This window comes from Canis aureus, chromosome 10, assembly GCF_053574225.1.
Source record: "Canis aureus isolate CA01 chromosome 10, VMU_Caureus_v.1.0, whole genome shotgun sequence".
Taxonomy (NCBI): Eukaryota; Metazoa; Chordata; class Mammalia; order Carnivora; family Canidae; genus Canis; species Canis aureus.
In genome coordinates, this window is record NC_135620.1 from 39,706,390 (window position 1) to 39,729,308 (window position 22,919).

At 37.6% G+C, this 22,919-nt stretch overlaps 1 protein-coding gene across 3 annotated transcripts in view; it reads left to right on the forward strand.

Moving 5' to 3' along the window:
* ADAMTSL1 (ADAMTS like 1) overlaps positions 1-22,919 on the forward strand; it is an 873,417-nt gene that overhangs the window by 244,130 nt on the left and 606,368 nt on the right. For all 3 annotated transcript variants that reach the window (XM_077912089.1, XM_077912090.1, XM_077912093.1), the window contains exon 2: positions 2,944-3,063. In XM_077912089.1, coding sequence (XP_077768215.1) covers positions 2,944-3,063 — 120 coding nt within the window. The remainder of the gene's footprint in view (positions 1-2,943; positions 3,064-22,919) is intronic.

Sequence of the window (22,919 nt, forward strand, 5' to 3'; positions counted from 1 at the left end):
GTGAGTCTTACAAATGTCAATATTCTTGGGAAATACAAACAGGCAGAAATGCTTTTGAAAACACATATGCAGTTATGATTGAGAATTAAAGTATAAACCAAATGGATAAAGTGATTTTACTTTCTTTTTATAGCATTGCATATTCAGTCTTTATGTTTGACACCTCACTTTGTCTTTTGGAGGATATTTTAGTTATTTTGCCTCTTTCTTTAATCAGTTTAACAAAAGAAACATGTCTTTTACAGGCACAAAAGTTCTCCCAAAGAAAATGCACATAAGTTGATTAGTCTCTTCAGATTTGAGCTTTTATTTTTTATTTTTTTTTAATTTATGATAGCCAGAGAGAGACAGAGAGAGAGAGGCAGAGGGAGAAGCAGGCCCCATGCACCGGAAGCCCGATGCGGGATTCGATCCCGGGTCTCTAGGATCGCGCCCTGGGCCAAAGGCAGGCGCCAAACCGCTGCGCCACCCAGGGATCCCAGATTTGAGCTTTTAAAAACTATGACATTGCATGACAAAGTGGCCACCATTTTGCATATTGGTGTTAGAATTCACAATAGCCTAGGATTGTTGGAGAAATGATTAATGAAATCTGAACTTTAGTAGCAATCAGCCATACATCAGTTCTTTTGAAAACAGTGACATTAAAATAAACCAATTCTAGGTCACTTTAAACTCAGGTTCTGATCTTTTTGAGAAAAAGTTGCAGAAGTGTGGCTATTCTTTATCTAGAGCTTGAAAAGCTGTGAGTAGTCCTGAGCACCAGACCCATGAATTTGAAATGCACCTGACACGAAGTGGAGAACCCCTGAAAGCTTCCCTGATCAGGGAAATTTCAGGGTCAAGACAGGTTTTGAAGTGTATGTAGGTACAGACTCAAGGAATGACTGACTCTGATGAGAAAAGAAATGAGAAATTTAATTTTAAGGGTAACAGGAATAAGTTAGGTTAACCAGAAGGTTACATTTCTAAGAATTCGTCTGTAATTCTACCTCTCCTTGTTCAGTACTGGTTAATTCTTATGAAGCCATGCAGGAAAAGTAATAAGATAACCTCTCATTGACTGTGCCTCTTGATAAATATCAATATCAATATCCATTTTCTATTGCTGCCATAACAAATTACCACAGATTTAATGGCTGAAAACAGTACATAAGTATTATCTCAAAATTTCGATAGGTCAGAAGTCTGGCAGGCATGGCTGGATTCCCTAGTTAGAGTCCCACTGGGCTAAAATCTAACTATTGGCCAAAGATGTAGTTCTCTACTAGGGCAAAGGTCCTCTTTCAAGCTCTCCGTTATTGGCAGAACATATTTTCCTCTCAAGCTTCCCACATGCCCCCCCCTTGATCTTCAAGCCAAAAATGGCAGGTCAAGTCCTTGTCACACTTTGAAGCTTTTTGACTTTCTCTCCTGCCCTCAGCCCAGAATGTTCTGTTTGAAGGACTCCGATGATTGCATTGGGCCCACTTGGATTATCCAGGATACAACCCTATTTTGAAGTCTGCTCATAAGTAAACTTAATTACATCTGCAAAGTCCCTTTGCCATGTTGAATGATATAGTCACAGGTAGGAGACTAGAGAGTAAAGGGGCCCAAGATTCTGTCTACCTCCATGATACTATGTTGTGTATAACAGAGGCCATTTAGATATAAATTACAGAAAATTCTATTCCTTTCCAAAGTGTTTAGGGATTAAAATTATTTTAATTTATTATGAATTATTAGAGACATTGAAGAAGGCATAAAGTAATATCATGAACACCCACATATTCCTAATGACATTACCGATACCATAAAAGAGGTATAAAACTGAAAATGTTCAAAAATTAAATGTTAAACTAATAGGAAGATAATACAACACCCATTTATAATATCCATTACAGATATTATAAATATGGTCAAAGAATTTCATGTATGTTAAAAGCTTAAATTTTTAATTGTTCCTTGAGTAGAATGTGCTTTTGATAATAACTGTGGCTGTTATCTGTTGAATGCTTCCTCTAGGTAAGTCGCTGTACTCTGCACCTTACATGTATTATCTCCTGTCTTCTCAGCAGCCCACTCATGCTAATATCATTCCAGTTTACTCCATACAACGAGTAAACTGAGGTTCAGAGAGGTAGTGGGAGGCCTGGGTAAATTCACTGACCCTTGCATATGTAGTAGTTACTTAACAATTTGTTCTCCGCCAGAGGTTTGAGGAGCTCAGTAGAACAATGTGATAATAAAAAGAAAGAGGTTTTGGAGTCAGACCTGTATCTGAGTCCTCCTTTCAACACTTACTAACTTGCCAAATTCCTGAAACCCTGTTGCCAGTTCCTAATTTGCAAAGTGTGGCTAGTAACAGACACCTCCTGGGGCTGCTGCAAGATAACATGTGTAAAGAACCTGGTATGTGATAAGATCCAGATAAAAGTTCTCCAGTACCTTCCTCCAGAGTAGCTAAAGTGCATCTGGTTCTAAAGTACTTGAATAATTCGGGAAGTCAGTTATGGGCTTCTGCCAGCTTCTCCTTACCTCATAGATAATTTAATAGAACATCAGGGTCCACCTAGATGCTCATATCTATGGGACTAGGGATAGATCCCTGTGGGTCTGAGGTACCTGGGTGCCACATACAGAGGGGTAGCCCAAGAGAATAAATCTACGCTTGATTTGGCCTCAAAGATAGTTTACAATCTCTGAATTTTGGCATAGTACACCAGGCAATTAAGAGGTGCCAACTTAGCAGTGGACTTTCCTGGCATCCATCCAAGGAGCCACATGCCAGAATATTCTAGTGGCTCTCGCATTAATATGTATTTGCGTGCGTTGTTTTTGATTGCTCTAATCGGACTTGAAATGAATCCAAGAAGTTTCTTCAACTCAGAGACTCATTCCTCAGTGTCCCCTCCCTCCAGGCTCTGTCTGAAGGCTTAATTGGCTATCTTATCTCCCTAGGTGTGCGGAGACCAAAGCCAGGGGGCTGTTTTCCTGAGGGAATTTACGCTAATTCGGAGAGAGAGCCTTCATGAAGATTTCCTGTCTGACCTCTTGAATAGTCACAAAACTGAAGACCCGGTAGAGTGCCTCTTTTCTTTATTCTTAGAAACACTGAAGTTCAAGTCGCTAATTCTGACTCGTGGTGATGGTTGGTTTTAGCAAATGTGAAGAGGTTTGGATGGTATTTCCTCATGTCCATGACAAGAGGGAAGCAACGTGATAGTTCAGTAGACAGAATATGTGGGTCAACTTTCTACCCTTTCCTGGGTCTGGCAAGCTGCAAACCTTTCACTGGAGTGTTGGTTGGTTTGGGGCAGCCTGTGAAGGATTCACATGAAAATAACTGATGTTTTGCCAGCGCGTTGGAACAAGAAATGGTAATAATTTAAATGAGTGAAGAAAAAAGGAGCTTTATATGTAAATTGTTTTATGAGTCAATGGAAATTCCACCATCTTCCCATACTGGTTTCTTTGTGGATATTTTTACTTCAAAGTGTTAGTCATATTTATTTTATGAAAGTTTGTTTCTCTGGTGGTGGTTTTGAAAAAAAAAAAAAAAAGCAGAAAATTGAAAGTCTCCAAAATGAGCTCTGAAATGAAAACAAGTAGCACAGTTGAACAGAGATGTCAGGATTCAGGGTTCTCTATAACTGTGAATCAAGCCATTATTTGTGATTTGTACTTTATTGTGAGAATTGGAAGGATAACTTCTGAAAGTTTCAAGTGTGGCTCTTCATGGTGATGAGCTTGTGCTAGGAAGTGCTCACGGTAGAATTAAAGGAGCCCAGTGGATTTCTTGTGTACTCAGAAAATACTGATTTAGAACATGTTCAAAGCAAACATGCAAGTGGCTTTATTTCTACCTCCTCTACCCTGCCTCCTTACAGCCTCTCTCAAGAGGTTCTTTTGGGCACATTTATCTCATAAACTTCTCTTTTAAATACTAAGTAAATCAGTTCTCATGGTGGCCACTCATGACCACCATCTTCTCCTGGACAGACATTCACATTCTTCTCAAAGCTTGTGCCCCAAGTGTGGGCAGGAACAGTGGTACAGGTTCCCAAGGGTACAATAATTAATTTTCAGATGGTTCATGCAGATACACATATATTTCTCAGTAAACTCAGAAAATGCAGAGCCTGCCTTTTAAACTTTTATTGTCTGCTCAAGGATTTTTTGTGTGATCTACTATGGTATACACATTGCCACCTAAGTTTTATTACTTCTTTCTCAGAACATTATCTTGTAATTATGTTTTAATTTTGTTCCATTTGATGTTATGCAAAATCTGAGATATGTTAGCTCACTTTGGATTTGGTTTATGAAAAGTCCTGGTAAGTACTGCTACATGGATACCATATGCAAACCTCATGAGCAAGTCTAATTATTACATAATTTATACCAAAAAGGAAATTGAATAATATGAACTAATTATGGCCATAATGGAATTGTCATAGTGGTGCCACTAAAAACAATTTTTGTCACTTGGCAAGCATTGAGAGTTTTCACAAACATTATTGTTACATATTATAATATTGATTTACATCATAATGGAAACTGTTCATGCTGCAGAGTTTTCTCAAATCCACTGAGGTCACAAGTAATTGAGAGAGTGGAGGCATTTAACCTGACAGAGGAATTACTTACCAGCACAACTAGTCAGAACTGGGGTTGTATAAGAAAATGGTAGGGAAGAGAAAAGATCAAAGCTTCCTGAATACCAGAAGCTGATCCAGTTTCGAACAAATTTATGAAATTCTAACAATTTCTTTGGAGGATGTATCTCTCTATCTGAGGACTTCTTTTGGCCCCTAAGATATAAAAATTTTAAAGTGTAACTTGATTTTCTAAATAAACATTAAAAGATGAATCACCGCAGTGTTTGTGTTTGTTTAAGGGGAAGAGTTCAAACGTGAATTGCTACTTCTATCAATAGCCAGAACACTGAAACTCCTTTTGTGGCTTATATAAATTAAGTTTCTACTACATTGTGAGGAAGCTCTGCAGGACAATGGGGGAATCATCGATGAGAAAACTTCCTGGTATAGGTCACAAAAACCACTTCACACAGGCAAGTGGGTGAGAGGAAAAACAGCTGAGCCATAATCTGTTTGTCCAGTTCTGTCTGCTAACAAGTCATCCTTTAGTAGCCCAGTGACAGTCATGCTCATATTTCACTGCTCTTACCTGATTAGCAGCTCTGCTCCTTGAGATCAGGATGCATGTTCACTCTCACCTCCCTAGCACCCACCCCTGCACTTGCATATGATAAATACTTGGTTGTGCCAAGTGTTGATGGAGAAAACCTATCATGACTATTCTCTCTGGCCCAATTGTTAGCATTTTTATATTGAAAGCATGGTAAGAATTCCATTACAGGCTATGCATGAAAAGGGCCCTATAAAATGAAAATCTGGGGCACTGGGGTGGCTCAATTAACTATCTAACTCTTGATTTCAGCTCAGGTCATGATCTCAGGGTCCTGGGATGGAGCTCTGCATTGGGCTCTGTATGCAGCATGAAATCTGCTTGTCCCCTCCCCTTGCTCTTTCTATCTCTAAAATAAATAATAAATAAAATCTTTAAAAAACTAAATGTGAAGATCCTTCTAAATGCAAAATATTATTATTAAAATGGTATGAATGATTTCAGCTTTTAATGAGGTGATGAAAGAACATTTGGGATTATCTTCCATGATGTTTTTTCAAGCCATATGCAGGTTTGCAACAAAGAATATGAATGCAAATAGATTGAAAATTTATAGTTGTGTAAGTAATAAACTTATCCCCAATATGTATAACATTTTGGACACAAGTGGCATGAGATGTAAGAAACACATTGTCACACTGTTGGGTAAAATGATTGCTATCCTCATTTTAAGTCTTTAATTTTTCTTCTCTCCTGCCCTTTCTTTATTCTTGCAAATAATTTTTGAGAACCAGAACAGCCTGACTTATAACTTATTTGTGGAACTCTTTTACCTAAAAGCTTCTTTCGGTCATTTTTGACCTTAAATAACACTTCCTCAACTAGGGCCTTTGGCACAAATTGACTTTTACATTGCATTAGGAAAACTTTCTAGTTAGCTTTCTCTCCAAGGGCTAATTCCATGGGTTCACTTTGAAAAGCAGTGTAAGGGAGCCATTTGTCTTGAATCCACAGCAGGGCAACTAAACTTCTAATCATTGTCTGAAACTCTGCATGTATGTGATTTGCATTGTTTGCAGAAATAGGATGTTTGTCAAAGACTGTTATTCATTATTGGAATAGTTGGGAAACAGGTCATGTTGGCTTTGGTTGTCAGCTGGATACAAAATTATGATGATAATTAACATGAAATTCACTACAGAATGAGATTTCCTTCAGTATGTAATTTAGTGCAAACCCCAATCTGCCTGTAACTTTGTGGTTCACAAAGTAGTTATTTAAGCCATTCTTGTACCTCGGTAGAAAATGGAAATCATTTAAGTAATTTCTTATTTAATAATAATTTATTATAAAATAAATCATCAGTTATTTCAATAGAGTGTTCGTTTAATGACTGCTAAAATAGAGGTGAGTTTCAGGAGGGATCCTCAAAAAGACCCCCCCTTTTTTTTAAATAGTCATATGTGAAAAGGGAGTTTGTTTTTAAGGTCAAGTCAGTAATTCTCCGAAACTCAACTGAAATAAAAAATACAATTGATTAAAATCGGTTCTGCTTCAAAGTAAATTATTTTTTCTTCCTTGTTGGGGTGGGGGAACTGGTGGGGACAAGTATTATTTCTATGAACTGAAAAATGAGTTCAACCAACACATAAACACTTACATAAAATGGAATATAACCATTTCCATATGTTCCCTAGGTGTTCACCAGCCTCCTCCCCAACCTGCCAAGGGAAAGGAAACAGTGGAATTTAACTGCTAACATCTGAAGATAATAACTTAATTTGCTTAATTGTACTTCTACACTGGCTGCTATTTTTTGAGTATTTAGGGGACATAAACACAAGGAAGTGGCCATGTGCCGAAAGCATTTAAGTTACTGAATGTGAGCTGTGACTCGCTTTGTTCATCTCTCACTAGCATCTTCCTACCTGAACTGACTCTGCCCACCCTGGAAAGAGTTGTCTTTTCCCAAAACTACAATTCTGCTTGATGCATATTTGGCCTTCTCCTAGCTTCCTCTGCTCTCACAGAAATGTAGAAATGATGGAGAGTACTAGTTTAGGATACCAAACAATAATCAGAAAATGTGAAGTCATATAAAATATTCATATACTAAAGTTTAAAGTATTTTTTTCCCCAATGCTTCATGATCAGTAGAGTCAGAATGCATTAGATAAGTCTTGCAAATGCAGGCAAATAAAATATTTAAAACCCTCACAGGGTGACATATTATATATACTTTGCAGGGTGTTCTGATTTTTTCTCGGTGATATCATATTATATAACTTGAAGTAGCAAATGTACTAGAAACCAAATCTTGTCTTCCTGTCTCAGTATATTTTCCCAAAGGATAGCCAATTCAAGTTACACCTATAAGTGTGCCGCAAAAATCACAGATTGAATTGGAATGCACTTCCACTTTTAAAACACCTGGCTCTTCAGTATCACTGCACATTTCTTCTCTGCGTAAAATCAGTTAATAAAAAAGGTGTTGTCTCCCTCTGCCTGTGTCTCTGCTTCTCTCTCTCTCTCTCTGTCTATCATAAATAAATAAATAAATAAATAAATCTTTAAAAAAAAAAAAAAAAAAAAGGATCCCTGGGTGGCACAGCGGTTTAGCGCCTGCCTTTGGCCCAGGGCGCCATCCTGGAGACCGGGGATCGAATCCCACGTCGGGCTCCCGGGATGGAGCCTGCTTCTCCCTCTGCCTGTGTCTCTGCTTCTCTCTCTCTCTCTCTCTCTATCATAAATAAATAAATAAATAAATCTTTAAAAAAAAAAAGGTGTTGGTCACTAATCAATAAGGCTTTATGAAGCTGTGTGCCACCTTGAGTGTGTGCATTTGCAAGTAAATGTTAACTCCTTCTTCTCTTTATTCCACAAAAACTTAGTGAGGGACTAGATTTGGTTTCTAGTAAGCACCTTACTAGGCATTTTATACAAATTTCTCAGGACAACCTGAGATAGGCAATAATAACTCCATTTTGCAGTGGTAATGACCATTGGAAATGTAATTTTTGAAAGATACCACTCATAATTGTAATAAAACTATAAGAACAAAACTCTGAAAAAGATATAAAATCTAAATGGGATATCATTGAAAAAGTCAAAGATGAATAGCTTATTAATGGCATGTTAATAATGGCGTGCTATACATATATATTCAATATTACCACCCATCAGGGATATACAAATGAAAACAAGATACAGCATTTGATACCCATCATATTGGTAAAAAATTAAAAGAACTGACAAAGGCAGTATTAGTGAGGAAGAAATAGTGAGAACCACTCCTATATTGCTGTTGGGGTACAGATCAGTATAGCCACTTTAAAAGAGCAACTTCCAATGTCTATAAAGTTGAGTATATGCGTATCCTAAATCCCACCAATCTCATTTTAGAAATCTACCCTAGAGAAACACACAGATGTTCAACAAAGTATTGAATGTTATAGCCTAAAATTGAAAGAAAACCTTAAATATTCATTAGAAGGTAAATGGATAAACTACTTGTGGTTTATTCACAAAATAAAACACTAGAGAAGCAGTTAAAATAAATAACTAGATCTATATGTGTTGGATCAATCTCAAAAATATAATGTTGAGGGGAAAATGATACTATTTTATAATATACAATTTATATTAATTTTAGTATCACATAAATATTTATTAAATAATGTTTAGAGAAAATGATTATGTATAAAAACAAGGGTGGGAAAAATGTGCCTCAACTTTGTAATGTTGGTTACTTTCTGCATAGAGAGTAAAGAATGGGATCAGGTTGGGAACATGTGCATGGTATACTTTAACCATATCTATAATATTTTATTTCTCAAAAAAAGAATATGGTAAGATGTTAATATGTGTTTAAATGGCTAGTGGTTGCAAAAAAGTTTACTTTATTATTCCCTGCACTTTTTATGTTTAGAATATTTTAAAATACATGCATAATAAAACCTTTAGGATAATGTCTGACAGAAGTCAGTACAAAATGAATCCTGTTTTTATTAGCAGTGGTTGAATTGGCAATCATTGAGACATAAGTGACAAAGCTCAGTGCCCAAGATTTAATATATACACTATTCACATTTTTGCCTCATAGCATAATTAAGGAGTAGTCAAATGTCTGACAACAGAATACAAAATCATGGGACCTCCTATCAGTTCATGAACTGCAACTCTAGTAAATAATGTCAGGATGATGAATCTCAGTATTTAAGGAGAGGGACTATTTCTTTACACTTAACCTTTGGAATTAACTGAAAAAAAAATTATCCTGGGGGGGGGGAAGATTTTTTTTCTTTCTCAATTTTTAATTTCCTTACAGCTTATATAGTTTCTATCTGTTGTTTATAAGATATCCACCACCTGCTAGGATTCCAAACAACAAATAGATATCAGGAGTAATTATCTCAAAGACATTAGAAGTAATACAATGTGAAGCATTAAAAATCCCAACTCTCATGTGAGCAGATTTTTAAGACTAAACAATCTCTCAAATAAAATGTTAAAAAAATTTAACATCAGTTAGAAAATTATAAATAACATGTGTGAATTTTAGGACTCTGCTCAAGTACATTTTCAGGTTTCACACTGTGAGATCCTTCCCCAAGAAACTTTGTCAGTACTGGTGAAATTTCAGTATTAAACCAATTTTCCCTAGGTCACTCCAATGTTGTTCCTGTAAACTGGTAAATTCCTGAGATAGTGTCCACTTACAGTTATCCTAAAGCAAGCCAGAGTACTTTGAAATTAATATCAAATATCTTGAGTAACAGTTATAAATGTGAGGAGCCGACTCTTTGCTGCTTGACTTTGGAACTTCACGAAAAAGCATAAACTAACCAGGGGCTGTGATTTAAATTGCTCTGCAGAAAATCACTTGGGGCACCAAGGAATAATTTATTGCTTCCTTAATATAAAGAGCTAATTCATCTCATGAAAAGACAACTTTCAAAGAAGTTCTTTAGCTGCCTCTTAAGGTGGTGCTGAAGCTGTCAGAAGGTATGAAGAGTTTCAATGCCTGTCTCTAACGGGTGTTGATGACTGAGCTGTGCGTGGAGGGTGGAGGTGCTGTCCATCAGTGGATGAAGGCGGCTACGAAGGGTAGTTGCCCATGCCGCCAGCAGCTGGACAAGGTCCCTTGGCACCAGACATCTGCACAGGGAAGTGCTGAGTAGAATCGGAGCGGTCAGAGGACAGCCTAATGGAGTCTTGTAACTGAGAGTCCAAATTCTATTACTTGAATTTAAGAAAATATGACAGAGTACTGTGGGGTGCAGGCAGGGGCCAAATGACCTTTTGATGCATAACATCCTCTTAGAGTTTATATGATCTTCTAATTGGAGAGACATGATTTTTTTTAGAGTCGATGCTGCTATTTCCAAGTAGGTAGAAATGTAGGCCTTTAAACTGAGTTTATTTTATTTTTTTTTAATTTATTTATTCATAAGAGACACAGAGAGAGAGGCAGAGACATAGGCAGAGGGAGAAGGAGGCTCCATGTGGGAAGCCCAGTGCGGTACTCAATCCCGGGCCCCGGGGGTTAACAACCAGAGCCGAAGGCAGATCCTCAAGTGCTGAGCCACCCAGGCACCCCTTAAACTGAGTTTATAATTGAGCTGACCAAGGAAGCAAACATTAAAAGAACATTATTTACTAGCATGATATTGTTGAATAGCTGTAATCTCTAAATGTTGATTTTAAAATTCTGTATACCATTTTACCTTCGTTAATAGGAACTTCTAAGTAAGAAGAAGGTCATGTTTTTGTTCAGCTTAAAAAAAAAGCATTATTACTCAAAAGTTTTGGAAGGAACACATTTTCGTTTTCCGTTGTGTTACTTTAAGTTTGATTTCAACTCGATGTTGACACAAGAGCAAAACGAATACCCAAAAAATAAAGATGTTATTTATATTACTTAAATATAAATATGTAGCTTCTGCTAAGTGAAAATATCTTTATCTACAGTTAAATTGTTTTACCAAAACTAAAAATGTGGGATTTGTTGTAAAAGTGTCACTTACAGAGCCTAAAACCTGAGGAGGGCTTGTGTTGTTGGGTTGAGGCTTTATTTCCAACTAGCCATGAGACTTGAGGCAAGTCATATGTCTTCCTCAACCTCATTTTCCTGACCTTTAAGATAAAATATACTCTGGATGTCTTTGCAGCTCTAGAATACTGTGTTTCAAATTAGATATTTGATGGAAACTTCAAATTCCTCACAGTTGCTATTTGGTGATATTTTTTGATGACTACTCAAGGTCGCTTTCATGTCAGAACCAGTTTTGTGTTTCTAGAGTCAGATCTTCCCAGCTATAATAGATTCACCTTCCTTCCCCAATCTCAATAAATACCCACAGTCTGCCTGTGCATTCTACATGTACCACTACTAACATATTTCAAAAGTTCCACTTTGCTCTTCATGTAATGAGTACTTGTATGTCAAAGCCAATTATATAGTTCAAGAAAGCTGAGTTCCTCACACACAGCTTAATGCCAAAACCCCTTAGTATGGTTCCTGTTGATCTTCAACTTTGCTTCTGACAACGTCCATTTAGACTTTCTTCACTGCAGCTTGTCAACACCACAATTTGTTCCCATATGCAATTATCAGCTCATTGCTTTGCTCATAGGGCCTCTTCTGCCTGGCATGTCCTTGTTCCCTCTTCTCTAGACTTTTCTTTATTAACTCAACTCAAGTCTCACTTGCTCCAGGAAACCGGCTCTCAAGATAGGCTTGTCTCTGTGAACTCCTAAGCATTCATGATCTTTGCTTTTGGGACCAGCTGGGGCCCTATCTTCTCAGGCTGCCCAGAAGACTTTATGAAGCTGTGGAGAGTCCTTGGCTCAGGCCTCAGGACAGGCTATTGTCAGGATCTTAATCTGCAGGAATGGTCTGCCCACAGGGGAATATTAGTGCAAATCTGGGGAAAAAAAGCAGGAAATCATAAAATCTCAGTGGGTATAGTGGAGGGACAGTGGGGAGGGGAAAGGCAAGTGGCGGTTTGGAGTACAAGGCAATCAGAAAATTCAGACTAGGAGTTAATTCTGGGATCCTATCCCAAGAATATTGTCCATTGGTCATAGAACCCCTCCTACTTTGCATCTCCACTTATCTTTTCATATGTATAGACCATCTGCTTTGGATATTTTTTTAGCAAGGACTATGTTTTATAATACTTTTCCCAGCACACAGAATAGAATCTTAAGCAGAGTAATAATAATAGTGACACAATGACAAAAAAAATAACATTAATGAGAATATCAACTATCATTTATTGTCTACACCTTCTGTATCAGGTGCTGCCTAAAGCACTTTGCCTACACATACCTCATTAATCTTAGGAAGAGGATGCTATCCCCTTCTAACAGGTGAAGAAATGAAAAAGAAAAGTAACTTTCTCAAGGTCACAAAACTGATTTGTCACTTTAAAGAATACAGCAATGCACATTTGAAAAATACAAATTCATCTCAGCAACCATTAATTGAGTATCTACTATATTTAACATACTCATCTAGGTGCTACCAGGGAACATAAAGCTGAGTTAAATGGTCCTTACTCTCTAGGAGTTTAGGCTATCAACACTTTAATTCTAACCGTATTAGAATTAAAACTTGAAATGTTTTCTTTTTGAATAAGATCATCAGGGTAGTGGCAGAGTAGTAAGATTATGAGTATTGTTTTAGAATACCTCATCCTTTTAATAGCAAAGTCTTTAGAAATACTACTTGATTTATTTTGGGTTTTTTTTTTAAGGGTTGGACTTGATTATATATGAAGCAGGTTCAAAGGAGCTGCTGAACACACTAAATTTCAGGTGACTTTATTTTAGTTTGAATTAGATTCCCTCGTAGGATTATTGCTTTGCACAGTCCATTGCTCTTTAATGGCTTTGAGTGGATGTATGTTCAGATGGCTGCTTGTCTCCAGTGTGAAAGTACAATTTAAGTAGATTGGTTTGCAAGTATGACTCGTTACCATTGCTGGTTGGTGTTCCAAGTTTCTACAGAGACAATTAATCTTCATGTATTACGTATTAGTTCCACAGTATGAGTGAATGAGTGTGTGGAGAATATACCTAGGGAGCTGTATTAAATAAGTTGCTGCAAACAATGGTTGGTGTTCTGTGCTGAACTCCAATTTGATGTAATACTTACAAAGAGCAACAAAAATGGTCTTAGCTTTTTGAGTGCTTACCTTCTTGGCAATTCAAAATTTATGCCACCGGTGGGAATTTGGGATCCACTGTGTATGCCTTGAACATCCCCAAATGGTGGGATAAGCACATACATTTGCTTCTCTTCTATGTGAAAGAAATTTTCCAGGGAAGATATTTCAGGGCCAGTATGAACAGAGGTGCTAGCGACCCAGGCTCCTTCCATTGTTCTCCTAAATCATCTTAGCCTCTGCCTCCTAATCTTGAGGATGTCTTGTGATCCAGAAATGGCTCCCAGAGCTCCAGTCACTCATCATTCAGGCAATAAGATGGAGGAAGGGACAAAAAATAACGTGCTAATGGAGAAAGGGTATATACCGGCTGGCTCCCCACAGCTTTTCCAGAAGCTACCACTTTGTATTTCCTCTGAATTGCTAGCTCCCTGGCATGAACTTAGCTACATAGCCATGCCTAGGTGCAGGGGATTCAGGGTCATGTAGTCTTTTTTTTTTTTTTTTTTTAAGAATTTATTTATCTGACAGAGAAAGAGAGCACAAGTAGGGGGAGCAGCAAAGGGAGAGAGAGAAGCAGGCTCTCCCCTGAGCGGGGAGCCAGATGTGAAGCTAGATCCCAGGACCCTGGGATCATGACCTGAGCCAAAGGCAGATGCTTAAACACTTAACTGACTGAGCCCCCTGGTGCCCCGGGTCTGGCAGTCTTTATACTGGGCGGCTGGCTATATACCCAGTTTAAAGAGGAAGGGAGAAAACATTTTAGAGTGAGAAGCCAGTGGTCTTTCCCACAGTGATACACTTAGGTGGAATGATAATGGAACTGAATCCCTAGTATATATACTGAATAAAAAATTTATTTTGCAGTAGCTTCAAGATTCATGGGGGCAGTAAAATTGTTCTGGAATCAGATAGTAGTGATGGTTGCATAATATACTAAGAACCACTGAAGTGTATACTGTAAAAGAGTGGATTTCATGGTATATGAATCACATCTCAATTAAAAAACAACAATTACTGTGGTCTGTAAAGTTTCAATCTAAGAGGAATGGACACAGATGCAAAAAAAAAATCTTTATTTCCCAGAATGGAAAGAGGGTAGTTCCAAAGAAAAAGCAAAGGCTATGACAGCATGGCTCATTGGTTCTCTTTGGTAGAAGGGGAACTGCCCCCAGGCCATCCTCTCTGCCTGATGCTGGAGTGTGAGGGACATGCAGGATAACTGGTTGAACTTTGGAGCAGCTAGTGCTGATGATGACAGTGATGAGTATGGCAACAGCAAACACTTATCTATCAGATGCTGGCTAGCTGTATTATGTATGTAATAATCAAAGTAATGAACACTTCAGATAACATCAGGATAACATCTCATAATACTTATGAGAAAACTGAGGCACATATTGGTTAGCAAGCTTGTCAGGGTCACACCCTTGCTATGTAGTAGAACCTGATTTCAAATCCCAATGTCTGGCTCACAGTCCACACTCCTAATTGCTATACTACACTCTGGGGCTTTCTCCTGCTATCAAAAGTGATCCCTCCTAGTTAAAGCAAGAATTCTCCTTCTTGTATGGATTTTGTGATCTTTATAATGTGTATTTAAAATTAAATTTGATTATAGTTATCCAAGGTAGTTTATGAACTAACACAGGATATCTTCTGTTGTCAGGATTGCCTCATGCATTTTCATACTCAGTGCTCTCCTGAACTAATTAGGAACATGAGGGCAATTATCAAGACACACACACAACTGAAGAAGGTGACCTACTATACCAGGCTTGTTTTTAATTAGATACTTAAAGCACACATTTCCTTTGTCAAGCCTAATATGATGCAATAAGACAAATTTCTTTAATTTTTCCTTTCTTCCAGATGATCTCATATGGTCCTTGTAAAGTATATGGCTTGCTTTTGAAAGGCAAAGCATCTTTTTAAAAACTCAAAGTTGCTTGCAGTTTTCTGAGCACTTGGGGTATGGGTGTTTATTGTACTCTTATTTCTATAATTAAACAATGAATTAAAATCTGAAGAGTTTATTTTTGACGCAGTTCAAAGCTTGGGCAGTCCTACCTTGGAGCAGAAATACTCTCAAAATGTATGACAATGGACCTCTTCTGTATGTAATCAGTGAAGGTGATATGTACAATACATACTAAAACTTGGAGAAATTTACACATTTATAGAAGCATAAATTTGAGTGTCCTCTTTAGATGGGTGCTGCCTAATACCTATGAAATACGATGTTTTTGTGTTCTTTTTTTTTTTAAGGTTTTATTTATTTGTTCATGAGAGACACAGAGAGACAAAGAGACAGAGCAGACGGAGAAGTAGGCTCCCTACCAGGATCCTGATACAGGACTCCATCCCAGGACCCCAGGAGCACGCCCTGAACCAAAGGCAGACGCTCAACTGCTGAGCCACCCAGGCATCCCTGTCTTTATGTTCTTATAGCATATATGATTCTACACCACCATTTACTTTACTCTATGACTATGTTAAGGCCAACACTGGAAAAAAATTATCCAAATCTCTTAATTGCAAAATCAGAATCACACATAAGGACATGTGATCTTAATAGAAATACAGTAAAAAGATAGTTTTAATGGGAAGACAGTAAGAATCTTACCTGGCTTCTTAAAGCTGAGTGAATATCCATTATCTTCAAGGAAATAGATCCACTATTATACACTTTTAAAGCTATTTTTGAGAGGGATCCCTGAATGGCTCAGCGGTTTAGCGCCTGCATTCAGCCCAGGGCATGATCTTGGAGACCTGGGATTGAGTCCCACGTCAGGCTCCCTGCATGGAGCCTGCTTCTCTCTCTGCCTGTGTCTCTGCCTCTCTCTGTGTGTGTGTGTCTCTCATGAATAAATAAATAAAATCTTTAAAAAAAAAAAAAAAAACAAGGGGCAGCCCAGGTGGCTCAGCGGTTTAGCGCTGCCTTCAGTCCAGGGTGTGATCCTGGAGTCCCAGGATCAAATCCCACGTCGGGCTTCCTGCATGGAGCCTGTTTCTCCCTCTGCCTGTGTCTCTGCCCCCCCCCCTCTCTACTCCCCCCTCATGAATAAACAACAAAAATAAAATCTTTTAAAAAATACAACTATTTTTGAAAGTGTGTATTTCAGAATTTATGATTTTGCCTACTCAGATATAGCATCAGATATAGATGTGGTGGCTATAAACGGGACAGTCACATACTCAGGTTTGCAAGAGAGTGACTTTGGTTGATTTTTATAATCAAGTTTCATTTTATTTTGTGTTTTATATCACCCTCTGCACCATTTGTCCTGATGTATAAGGTAAATCTAGTACAAGTTAGTGATTTGGGTACAGAATTGTCTCTGTTGTGTGCCCATTGCCTTATCCCCATTCTCTGGGAAGCATATACAAATGTGACCACAGAGAAGAGGGGAAAGGTGTGTGGTTGTAATCTAGCTCCTTACTCAGGGTCTTATTCATCCCACTGGTTCTTGGCAGAGATGAGATTTGTGGCCACTCAAAAGAATACTTGAGGTCCAACTCACCAAGAATTATCAGTGATAAACATTTTGGCCACGATGTTCCCTTTCTCTGATAATGGTGACTTGTATTTTGTGGAGCAAAGGAAGAAAAATCAATATTTCAAGTAATCACTCTACCACAATAATTTATGTGTAACAGTCAATTATACAAAAATGAATACGCCTGCTTTATTTACAGATCAGTTGACTTTGCTTGTAATCTCATTGTTCCAGCTGCAGTTTTAAAGATTCCTGTACTATGAAACTTTCTATTATCTTGAGTTTACACTATGGAATTACATTTTACATAGTTGTAGCAAGCACAAGCTAATTAAATAGCTTGACTAGGGGAGAAAAACATTTGCATTGTGATTTAAAATAAGAAATACTATTTTTCGGATAGGATTTAGTCATAAGGTAAAGTTGTTGTCTTGTGTTCCCAATGATGTCTACAAGAGGGAGAGATGACTCATCATCTGATGAATAATTCTTCAAAGTAATGAATGCTGGCAGAAGTGGCAGGCATTTGATATTCTTCGAATGAATTCTAAAGGTCATTCCACTTGCTGCATACATTTCTTGTCCTCTGAGCAACTGCTCAAAAAGGGTTTAAAGTCTAATATCAGCTTTGGTCTAAAATAGATATGCATGGGGGCACCCGGGTGGCTCAGTGGGTTGAGCATCTGACTCTTGATTTGGCTCAAGTCATGTTCTCAGGGTCATGAGGTCGAGCCCCACATTGGGCTTTGTGCTGATCATAGAGACTGCTTAATTCTCTCTCTCTGCCCCCTCCTCTCTGTCCCCTTCCCCCCCTCTCTAAAAATAATAGTTTTGCACACTAAAAATGATGCCAATGATCTCTACTTCATGAAACCAAAGAAGACACAGAGATCTGACCTTTTAATGCCTAGAAGAAGAAACTAATTTAAACAAGTTCTAGACTGGTGGGTATAGTAAAAGAGGTGGCAATTCTGTTCAAGTTTATCTAGGACCACAAGTATTTTCTACAGAGAACTTTCACATGTTTTTTTTTTTAATTACCAATATCAAAATATTCTATAGGCAGTCGAACAGCACAAGGCTTCAGAAGATCAGCTTCCTGTTTTCCAGGAGCCAGAAGAGAAGGAAGATACCCACTTTCACCTTGCCTACTGTTATGGGACTTTTACCATAGCAAAGGCTTAGCTCTGACCTACTGTGGAGATTAGGCAGTCTTTAGTAACTGAACAGTAGTCAGACAGAAATAGACTCAACCTACTCAGTAACAAACCTTTTTCATGTAGGAATGACAGCAAATTGACCAGCATTTTTATGACCTCTCTAGAGAAGAAAGAAAAATAGGAAGTAGCAGCATTATTTCTTGAAAGTCATGATTTCTGGCTTGAGAACTCATCCATATAACTAAAAATCACATATTGAATAGCTGGAGTGTCCCAAACTTGCTCAAGATTCAGAAAGAAATTAAAATGTAAGTCATAAAAGTAGTGTCAGTTAACTCCCAAAGGCCCTTTGTTCTCTCATTATGGCTGTATTACTCTAACTTTGCATTTAATTCCTAGTAGATAACCTGGTATTTCTATGGCTGATAGACTATTAGGGGAGCCCCCATGAACCTCACCTCCTGGGTGTTTATGGCTTCATATAATTCCTTCCCTTTGAGTTTGGGTAGGACCAGTGGCTTGCAGTAACCAACAGAATATGGCAAAGAATGTCATTCCAGTGATTACATTACATAAGACTCTATCTTTCTAAAAGACTGACTTGAGAGGCTTGCTCTTCTTCCTGTTGGCTTTGAAGAGACAAGCTACTGTGAGTCTTACAGACACAGGAAGTGAATTCATCTAACAACTTAAAAGCTATGAAATGAGCTCTTTCCCAAATGAGCATCCAGATGAGAACCCAGCCCTGGTTGGCACTTTGCAGACTTGCAGAGGACCCAGCTAACCATGGTCAGACCTCTGATGCATAGGAACTATGAGATAATAAATATGTGTGTTGTGTAGTCTTTAATTTTGTGGCAGTTTGTTATGTAGCACCACAAACTAACATAGCTGCTTTCTTAAACTATAAAAGAGAGAGATTGGTACTTGGCTGAGGTATTGAAAGCAACAGGAGAAGAAACAATTGACAAGTAAGGAGACAAAAGATGTGAGAACATAGAACATACAAAATATAAGAAGAAAAGATATGGGTCTCTCAAAATCACATTTCTGTCTGAACCAATGTAGCATAGAAACTAGCAGCCTTTTATACCAGTATAACCTCTGAAAGCATAATTGAACAATAAATGGCATTCACGTTATGACAATGAGTTTATAAGCAGCAACATATCAAGTAAAACATTCTATTCAAGAAGCTAGAGATCTATGTAATACAATTGTGAAAAAATTTCGTAATCATTGACATAGCACTGGATGTGTTTGATCTTGGCATTATTTGAGAATTTGATATTTATCCTAGGATTAATTCAAAGAGATTGGAAAATAACAAAATAGTTATAATCAAAGAGTTACATGTGCCTTTCCCACAATGTGACATGTTATAATGATTATTAGAATATTGAGTAAGAATTTTAAGTTACAAATATATACTTGAGCTTAAAATTAAACTATCACTTATTTCCATGTAGCCTGTAGACAGCATGGCCTCTGTTTCCAAGCTGGAATTAGAAACAATAAAGAATGCTGATAATGGTGGTGGACCATGGGTTGGTTTTCCCTTTGGCATATAGAATATGAGAGGGAGATAGGTTCCTTGGTCTATGGAAGAACTAGTTAGGGGAACAACTACTATCTAATACTTACGTAAAAGGCCCAAACTTGATGCATATTTATATAACTGTGCAGTAAATCCTCTTGAGGCTTATTTTTCATGGTCTTCTCTATATATATCTCATGAGATTTGGAGTAGGAAGAGGTGGTATGAAATGTTGGAAATGCGCTGGACCATGCAGAAATCTGAAGCCTGTAAACTAGTTTCAGCTCAAACACACAACCGTCATGTTATCTGTCTGGGATTTAGAGTTACCAGTTGTAAAATGGGGTAATAGTCTCTACATAAAAGTAGATTATATACTATCAACCTCTTTGACAGACTCTTTGTAGGAAAATTTTGTTGCAGTAATTTTGTAAATGGTGTCAATTTCCAAAAAAGAAGAGTCTGTCTAAAAGGTTTATGAAGCCATAAAATAAAAGGTTTTGAAAAGAATCGCTTTATGTAATTTGAATATGGGATTGCATTTCAGTTTATAAAAGCACTTTTCATTGCAGATGATCATTTGATCCTCTTGGTTATCCTGGGAGGTAGATATTATCAGCATGTCATGTCAGCAGTGCTTCTTATTGCTTTGTAGTGTGCGCGCACTCATGTATGAGCGTGCACACACAAACACACACATTATGGATTATTGAAGGACAGAGTTGCCCAGTGTCCCGTAACTGGTGAATGGTGGAACTGGGACTGAAACCACACTTCTGACTAAATCCCATTCTGTCTCTGGAGGACTTTGATGGAATGATTTTGCTTACTTATAAGAAGAAGTAGTCCTATGCTGAGAAAAAAGATGCTTCTGAGTCACCACACTTCCTTTTCATCAGCAGCTGTGTCATGTTCCCACTTAGGGATTCACATCTGGACTGATGTTGCAACCTACTCGCAGGCCTAGGGAACTGCTTTCTGTCCATGCAGAGTTGTAGGTAAGCAAGGAAGCCCTTGTCATCAGCCTCTTTCTAGTAACTCCTATTTGTGGAGTCCATTCCTCATAGAAGATGGTAAAAACATGGTCTTGATCCTAGTCTCTGGAGCCCTGAAGCTAATTAGCTCACATGTAAAATATGATTACTCTCTGAAAAACTATTAGATTCTAAACAAAGAACAAAGTTTAAACATGACCTGTCCATATGTTCATATTGCAGATTATTCATTTTTAAAATTCTTTACTTAAAGATCTGAAGAGTTTAAATATCTAAATATAATAAACAAAATAGTAAGTTTGCACAAAAATGTACATAAGTATGACCCCTGTTTGGGGCCAAAAATAAAAATAAACTTAAATATCTGTATACACTTATATAAATGTAGAGAAACATGAAAAAAGAAGCTACCATATGAGAAAAGTTGGAACATTCTGACTTTATTTTTTATATATAGCTGGATTTTTTCACTTGTAATGAGGATCAAATAGTAATTTTGTAATTTAAAATTATCCAGTTAATATAAAATAAGAAATATGGGTTAAAGGAAAGGAGAGAGGGAGGAAGGATGGAAAATGAGCAATCATTCTACAGCTGACGTGGATCGCACTCGCTTAGCTCATAGATATAATTTATCTTATTTGTCATAATGAAAGAAATGAGAATACATGCTATGTAATTAGGCAATATATTCATCCCATACTTCAATAAATTTGCTTAAATGCCATTTATACATTTCTGAGCTGTCTATTGCTTATATTACTGACATTAAAGAACATGAGATTTTGATGGATACTGTAGAGTGTGTATAGTGTAGGATAAAGCCATTCAATTATTCGTTCTCACAGCCAGGTGCAAGGGTGAACACAATATAACCCCAACAAAAAAATTAAAAAGGCCTAGGAGAGCTCATAGCTTGTTTACCAGGGATGGTCAATACTTGGCACTCCTACCACCTGTGCCATCACCCCCACACCCCTTGTAAAAGTCTCTGTGTTACACTTGGCTCCTGAGAGAACATCCTTCAGGTTCCCTCTCAACCCTAGACGTGGACAGTCACTAATGACTTGCTGGCATGGGCATCATGTCTGTAATAGAATTACACTTCTGGGGAAATTGAAGCCTCTGGGGTCTTTCTGTTTAGCTTGTCACTTGTAACGTTTCTCACTGGCCCATGAAAACATGAAGATGAATTTCACTTTGGAGGAGAAGGGATGAATGGGTGAAAATCAGTGGCAGACAACTTGTAGAGAATTTAAAGACTTATTTTTGAGGGAAAATACTGCAATAATTAGATCTGCCCCATGAGGTCTGTTGGTTTGTTTTTTGTTTTTGTTTTTGTTTTTGTTTTTGTTTTTGCCAAAGCTGTCCTAATGGATTCTGGTGACAAATTGTCAGGGATATTATAGAGGAGATTCATGGGCTAAACCCCTTGGTGCTTTCATTGCATCTTGTACATACCCTTTATGGTTTCTTTATGTCATTGTTTTAAATTATTTATCTGTTTATGTGCCTATTATACAATGATGATTAATCCATTGGACTTTGCTATGAGCCAGGCATCCCTAAGTGCTGTTAGTTCTTTTTTTCACTTAATATTTGCTATAAAGGTATAAAGCTGAAATGAATTCTATTTGACAAGTAAGGAAACTGAGGCGAAGGAAGGTTAAGTAACTCGCTTACATCACTATGTTAACAACTTTGTGCTCTTTACCACTGCACAGTACAGCTTCCCAAGACAATTAGCAGCTGAGTGATGCTTGGATGAGAATGGTAATAGGTTTGAGTAAGTAGGAAAAGCTGTCTCTTAAGTAAATCATTTCTATTTCCCACCAGCTAATTGGAGACAGGCGTTAAGAGGAAGGAATTAGTTCCACTCCACAGTTCCCAGGCTGAGCTGTGTATTGCCTCCAACAGAGGTGGGGGGTGACTGGCACAAGAACATTGTTCTAAGCGAGATCCTAGAGGAAATTACTCTTGAAATGGCTGTGAATAACCATATTGAAGATTGATTTGATATTTCATTAACTTACAAAGCATAATTATTAGGTAAATTTTGCCATTGTAATTTACAAAGCAGCAAACTTCCCAGCTGATTTCAGCTTGCTCTAGAGTGGGCAAGGTGAAGTCTAGATAATATTTTTCTTAAGATAACTGCCAGCCAAATACAAGTCTTTCTACTGAACCAAGTCCTGCAAACCTAAGAAGTCTTTTTTAAGTAACTTCAAAAGACAGGACTGAATACTTTTTTTCCTCTAATTTTATTTTTTTAAATCAATACACAAGTTAGAGATATGATATAATATATAGGTATATCTTTCTCATTCCCCACGGACACATGTCCCTACAACTGTAAAGAGTAAAAGTCTGATATCAAGTAATTTCTGTTAGGATGTAACTCTTTAAGCCCTCAGAATTAATAC